Source organism: Atta colombica, unplaced genomic scaffold, assembly GCF_001594045.1.
Source record: "Atta colombica isolate Treedump-2 unplaced genomic scaffold, Acol1.0 scaffold155, whole genome shotgun sequence".
Lineage (NCBI taxonomy): Eukaryota > Metazoa > Arthropoda > Insecta > Hymenoptera > Formicidae > Atta > Atta colombica.
The window spans coordinates 770,266-771,769 of NW_017259245.1; the positions used below are offsets into that span (position 1 = coordinate 770,266).

The window sequence follows — 1,504 nt, forward strand, 5'->3', positions numbered from 1 at the left end:
TATTTAAAAAAAAAAGAAATGCGCAAAATATGATGTGCCTTCCAACAAGTGACACTGCGACACAGTGATCATGTCATCTTTGTTTAACATTGGCAAACAACAAGAATGCAATGATGTCCATTGTGTCACATCGTGTTATTTGTGTTAGAAGGCACATATGAATAATCCAATATGTGCATATTAAAGGTAGAAAATAATAATTAGGAGCAATCGCTTACTCACATTCTTTCAAGACGTAACAACGAAGATCAGCTCAACTCCATTTTGAAACTGGCCGTTTAGATAGAAAATTACATGCGACCTTTCCGAATCTGGGATTTCGCGGTTAAACCGGCCGAGCCGCGATCGATAACCGTCACACGTGGCGGCCGCGACTTGAGAATTCGCGATGGTACATGCGAACGACGATATTTTACGACATTCGCAAATAATTTATGCACTTCGCTCGAAATCATTCGCATCGCCATCATTCGAATAAAAAATCTCGGTTAAACTAACCGAATCTGACGCCGCGTCGCGAATAACGGTCGTTTTGAAAAACAGATACCGCCTGAAGTTCGTCGTAGGTCAACTTCTCAAGTTCACGATACGCGGCAGCCGTTGGTAGCCGTGTGGTGGCGTGCGTCGACGTTGTTGTTCTAAAGCGCGCGCGTTTGTCGGCCATAACCTCGCGTTGTCGTAACTCGCGCTCGGACGAAGGATGTCATCGTGCACAGACTTGTTACATCTGAACGAGAAGGGATTATTCAAGGATATCAAGGCGAGCCTATCGAGCGGCACCAAGGAGACGCGGAACATTCTCGAGATTCGCGACAACGCGCTGTACGTGTGGAATGCCGACAAGTGTTGCATGCTCACGCTCAACGTCGCGGCGACCCGCGGCAAAATCGGCGAAGATGTCCCTTATCAGGTAAGAAAATCTGTTATCGTCACGCATATTGCACGTTGGCGTGGAATCTTACTCGATCGAACGTAAATAGATGAAAGCGGAGTCGTCGAATTGCGCGTTGCATCGAGCAACCTAACCTAATCTTGACGCGCCGGCCGTGTCGGCTGCTAACGCGTGCGCCGCTTCGCTGTGTTATATCGGAGTGATACAGCTGCCTTTGGACGCAGAACAGACCGATGTTTATTTGCGTCAAGACACACAATTGTCGATGATATATTTAATAGGAATGTTCAAACCCGAAGACCGTATTGAATTGAATTGGCATCGTCATTGTGGATGAATTGTATATCAAATGTAACGTCTATCTACTCAATCATACTATTCGCTCATGTATATACATACACTGAAAAAATGATATCGACTGCAGTATTTTAATTGAAAATTATTTTATTAATTCAACAATACCGTTAATGAAACATACGTCGTGCTCTTGTTTTAATAAAATTTTCTTTGTTTCATTAATATTACTATGAATTTAGATTATTTTTTATTCAAATAATATTGTTGACATAAATTCATTTTTTTAATGTGTGTGTATATATATATATATATATA

General features: G+C 42.0%; 1 protein-coding gene across 1 annotated transcript in view; it reads left to right on the forward strand.

The window, feature by feature from the left end:
• The first annotated feature begins 615 nt into the window (after window positions 1-615).
• The window catches only part of LOC108685555 (nuclear pore complex protein Nup88), a 69,196-nt gene continuing 68,307 nt past the window's right edge, over window positions 616-1,504 (forward strand). The window contains exon 1 of the mRNA XM_018190406.1: window positions 616-910. Within this exon, the coding sequence (XP_018045895.1) occupies window positions 701-910 (210 nt within the window). The 5' untranslated portion in view covers window positions 616-700. The remainder of the gene's footprint in view (window positions 911-1,504) is intronic.